We start from the raw sequence: 5,703 nt of genomic DNA on the forward strand, positions 1-5,703 counted from the left end.
AAAAAGTTCTCTTTCCCCGTGGTCATCGAAGAGGTAAGACGTGTGAAAATATTTCTCTTCCTCATTTTTGGAGAATAAATTATTTTATTCATTTAGTTAATTTTGAAGCAATACTGTTTAAAGCTCTGTAGAATTAAATATTTAAATTGTTAATTAAGTAATTTATTTCAGAATTTTACTTCGTTGCCACATTAAACAACAAAGAGTAATAACCAACCAACCAACCAACAACATCCAAAAATGTAAGTATACGTTTATTTCATGAACTAAATGTAGCGTCAACAGGTTTTTTCATGTATAATACTGTACATTTCTAATATTCATGTGTTTCTTGACTCGTGTGGCATTAAAAATGGCCGCCATGCGAGGCTGCATATCGCCGTTGGCCGTGAAAATCAATACGGCATTTACTCACGTTGATTCGTCGTTACTATGCAACCAAACCGTTTTGCTTGATTTGTTTTGCTCTACGAAAAATCAATCGATTCAAAATGGATTTCTCAAACATGATGCGTTACTCAAATATGATTGATTATTGCAGGTCTTGGGGAAATAAGCCAACTGGCGGCAACTTTCGCAGCGGCGGTGGAAGAGAGAACGGCTATTCGAATGGCGGTTCGAGATTTGGCGGCGGTCAGCGTGACGGCGGCAAGTTTGGTGGAAGTAAATTTGGCAGCGGCAATCGTAAAACAAATGGAATGGGTCTCCGCAAACCTGTGTGGAACACCATGACTCTGCGCCCATTCAAAAAGGACTTTTATGTACCACACCCTGCGGTCGCCAATCGTTCTACATACGAAGTAGAACAATTCAGAAATTCTAAAGAAATCACTATTGAAGGTGAAGTGCCCAACCCAATCCAGAATTTCAATGAGGCAAACTTCCCTGACTATGTTATGAATGAAATCCGCAATCAGGGTTATGAAGCCCCAACGTCAATTCAAGCTCAGGGCTGGCCAATTGCCCTGAGTGGCCATGATATGGTTGGAATTGCACAAACTGGCTCTGGTAAAACACTTGCCTACACTCTTCCAGCTATTGTACATATCAACAATCAACCACCAATCAACAAAGGGGAAGGACCCATTGTGTTGATTCTTGCTCCTACTCGCGAGTTGGCTCAACAAATTCAACAAGTAGCCAGGGACTTTGGCAGGGCTTCATATATTCGTAACACATGCATATTTGGAGGTGCCCCCAAGGGACCCCAGGCTAGAGATTTGGAAAGAGGAGTGGAAATCTGCATTGCTACTCCAGGAAGATTGATTGATTTCCTAGAAAAAGGAACAACTAATTTGGAACGTTGCACATACTTAGTCTTAGATGAAGCCGACAGAATGTTGGATATGGGATTTGAGCCTCAAATCCGCAAAATCATTGAACAAATCAGACCCGACAGGCAAACTCTGATGTGGTCTGCTACTTGGCCCAAAGAAGTCCGCAAACTTGCCCAAGATTTCCTGACCAATTATGTACAAATCAATGTTGGATCTCTTCAGCTCTCTGCTAACCACAACATCCTCCAGATTGTAGATGTTTGCCAGGAACACGAAAAGGAGAACAAGTAAGTTTATTTTTGTTTTGTAATATTTAGTTTAGTATGTTTTATTTCACATGATGAGCCAGATTTATGAACAACTGTGATTATCATTTATCGCACCCATAATCCTCTAAGAAGACCTGATTTTAAATTAAATTTAACGTTTTAATTATCGTCTCTTTGCCTTCTAAACTGATGTACGACCATAAAATTTCAGATTAGGTCAGCTGTTACAAGAAATTGGCAATAGTTCCCAACAAGGTGAAAAGATAATCATTTTTGTGGAAACCAAAAAGAAGGTAGAAAATATCACACGTGGCATTAGAAGGTTTGGTTGGCCTGCAGTTTGTATGCATGGTGACAAGAGCCAGCAAGAACGTGACTATGTCCTACGGGAGTTCAGAAATGGGAAATCGAGCATTTTAGTTGCCACTGATGTAGCTGCCAGAGGACTAGGTATGTATTTACAGCTAAGTTCTATTCAATGTCAGTTTGTTTCTTAATTAAACCATGTGTAGTTTGTGATTGATTGTGCCTTATCAAAAGGCCAATAATTGAGTTTTATTAGAACTAGTAGCAGTTTTGGGATTTTCCAGACTGGTTTTGGATATTTTAACAGCCTTGCAAACATTTTCCATTTTACATTACAACCAAATTGTATCCCACTTAATCACCTAAATTATCATTTTAAAACCTTACATAAGATCTGAATTTATCACTAGTGTATTATACATTTTTTTGTATATGATTTTATTTAGTGAGGTTTCATTAATTTAATTCGTTTTAAACGTAAAGTCTTAATGTAAAGCTGTTAAATAAGTGCACTGTATTATTGTGTAAGGATGGTTATAGAACTGGTTAAATTAATGTTACCTCCTGATAGTACAGAAATCTATGAAAAAGCTAATCAGTCTGGGTGCCCTTTTGTTTCAGAGGCACATGCAGGATGAGCGTACTTAGTTAACTCATGAGATTTGCTAATGATACGCCTTTTTTGTGTTCTTTCTGAAAGGATGCAATTCTGTGTCTTGCGGGTGCCTCTAATGTTGGCTGTGGAGGTAATGAAGACCAATGGAAGATATAACCAGCACACGTTGCGAAAACTTGCACTTTGCAGTGTTGATATAATCATATTATCAAGGAAATTATCATTATTAGCAAGATATTTGCTATGAACATCATTAATAAGCATATCTTCGAGGGATACGATGATTTGTTACATGTTCTTCCTTTTGGTCAGCCATTTAAAATTTCACTTAATGAAATCAAATGTATTATGCTCCAATTTTAAATGCAGCCGTACTTGCTACTATATTTCTTGTATCACTCTATTATAAAACATCACAACATGGATTTTTGATTGAAACTCGATTGACATGGTTAGTATTTGTTTATATATTATTTGCTTTTTATTAACTTTTCCTAGTGCAAAATTCTTAAATTAAAATTCGTAGCATGCCTTAAATGTATTTATAAAATTAAATGGTGCAATAAATTTTGCTCTTCTAAAAAAAACAGTAAATGCACATTTTATTTTATATTTACAGCTTTTCAAAAAAATTTCATTAGATCATGTTTTAGCCAAAAATTACAGTTTTTAAGATTGCCCATCAAGAAGTTTCCTGCATGAGTATTATTGAATTAGTTAATTGAGTCAGGAAACTCCTTGATCATTTTATATTTTGTTTCTAATAGTTGTTTCTATGTAGATGTGGAAGGAATTAAATACGTTATCAACTATGATTATCCAAATTCGTCGGAAGATTACATCCACAGAATTGGTAGAACTGGTCGTTCAGACACGACCGGAACTTCCTATGCCTTCTTCACCCCATCAAACTCCAAACAAGCTAGAGATTTAGTATCTGTCCTTAAGGAGGCAAATCAGGTAAGATTTCATATTATATTATAAGTAGATTTGATGCCCTCTCAAATTTGGCATGCCTTCATTTAGTAACATCAATGATGCATGAATGCTGTTGGGAGGGATATTACAGTTTGGGAAATATGCCTTCGGTGTCCACACTTTTACTGTCTGGATCCCATCCTCAAGTTTCCCTACAGCTCATAATATTTAACTATAAAATGTTTGAATGTTTTTTATTCACAGTTAATTAACTTTGTTTTTTAATTTAGGTTGTAAATCCAAAATTAGCAGAAATGGCCAGCAGGGTTGGTAGTTTTGGAGGAAAATCTGGTGGAAGATGGGGATATGGAGGAGGCTTCAGAGGAAGAGAGAACAGTGGACCAAGAGCACATAAAAGATTTGACAATAAATCACAGAATGGATATGGAAGGAGAGATAATGGTAGGTGAAACTCGCCATCCAATTTGATTACGTCCATTCTAATCCTGTTGAACGAATTTTTATTCAGTAGTTTCGCTATGGACGAGAGAAAAGAACTTTAACAAGTTTATTGGAAAGTAAATACAATTGCTTTTCAATGAAAATAAAGTTCAACAATTCAACAGATACAGAAAAATTTTTACTTTTTGTACATTATATTGATACATGATTCTTATATACTCTTTTGCTTTCAGGTTATTAGATTCATCACCCAAACCATTACCTTTGGTACCAAGTACAAACCAATGTCTCAGTATTATTTATTCATTTTTAAACTAGACTAGATGGAGAATTCTATGCACTTGAATGTGTTTCGTGTATACAGACGTATACAATTTCAATGTTCCAAGTATTCTGTGACTCATAATTTATTAATGTATGTAAAACATATTTTAATAACTGTGATAGAACGTAGATTTTATTTTCTCTGGGATATCTGTTCAATTGAAAAACAAAAAAATAAAACAATTTTATACTATATACATTGTGTTTTATTGTTCGTTGAGAACATTACTATCCTAATGTTAATTAAATAGGTGTGCCCTTCTATTTAAATACAATTAAAATATTTTGTGTTTTATTTAAAGTAATTACACTCTTATTTGTATTGTATTCATTTTATAATGAAATCAGAGTAATTTCTATATAAATTTAAATTATATATTGTTAGATCCGGACTTTCACTGGCCAATCAAGAATCAACATTTTTATTTTTTAACCAACTTTGGAAGCATGCTACTATGTAGTTAGTAAATTGTCATTGGCAAATGGTTCCATTACATATCTCATGATGTCCCTTTTTTTACTTTTTGTAATGATCCTATACCATGACAAGGGAAGGAACCCCAAACCAAAACTTTGGTAGTGCATCTGATATATAAACTTCTATTAGGAGAACGATGAATGTATTTTTTACCATCTGAACTTGTTCTACTGAACATGGACCACCATACAGGATATTGTTTACTGATGTTGGTCAAATGTTGGTCAATAAAAAGACATTTTTTTATTATATTTAAAATTGAGTGTGTTGCCAGTAATATTTAGATCCTGGTTTTTCATGTTAGTTATTATTTTCCTCTTCTCTGGGGTGTAATGTTTTTTTATTTTCACTGAAAGGAAATTTATTTACTGAAAATTACGATAATTTGTGCTATTTTTGATAATTTTCAATAGAGTAGTCTATTAAAAAAATAAATTCATGATTTTATTTTTTTTTACAGATATGTATAATTTTTTTATGAATGATGGTAAATACCTAATTCAGGGGTGTAGCTGTATTTGAAATAAAACAATTTCTAGTATGATTTCATCAATTTCAAGTCCTAAAAAAGTTTGTCAATAGAAAAATACAAATTTTATGGGGGTGTCTCGCATTCAATTGGGCCACACTATATATGGAGTTTCTAATTATATGCAACCAACATTACACTCGGATTATAAAATTGTATCCTGTTCTATAACCTGTTTCCTAATATTCCACGTGTTTTTGTGCTTGGTGATGAAATTAATTAAGATGCATTAACAAATAATTCATTTACCATGTAAAAAATATTGATGAACAGTTCTTATAAGTCATTGATTAAAACATCTAAAATACAACTTATTTATTTATGACTATTGTGTAAGTTTATAATTAAATGCAATTTTGAGTAATTTAAATTTGTCTCAAATTTCACAGGTCGATGAAGTCCGGTGATTTTAAAATCATTTGCAGTGGATTTTATGCGCATGATCCGTTGTTTGCATAATAACATCTCTCTCGCTCGCATGTAAAGCAATGTTGAATAGTCGCACTCGTTTGACAGATGCAAAA

At 33.8% G+C, this 5,703-nt stretch overlaps 1 protein-coding gene across 1 annotated transcript; it reads left to right on the top strand.

The window, feature by feature from the left end:
- The first annotated feature begins 171 nt into the window (after positions 1-171).
- Positions 172-4,367, top strand: LOC109595568 (ATP-dependent RNA helicase p62-like). The gene is made up of 6 exons (XM_020010952.2): positions 172-242; positions 542-1,564; positions 1,758-1,996; positions 3,250-3,428; positions 3,677-3,848; positions 4,082-4,367. Coding segments are annotated over exons 1-6 (1,623 nt in total). The 5' UTR covers positions 172-240; the 3' UTR covers positions 4,090-4,367.
- Positions 4,368-5,703: the final 1,336 nt, after the last annotated feature.

The sequence above is a fragment of the Aethina tumida genome, chromosome 2, assembly GCF_024364675.1.
Source record: "Aethina tumida isolate Nest 87 chromosome 2, icAetTumi1.1, whole genome shotgun sequence".
In the NCBI taxonomy this organism is placed as follows: Eukaryota; Metazoa; Arthropoda; class Insecta; order Coleoptera; family Nitidulidae; genus Aethina; species Aethina tumida.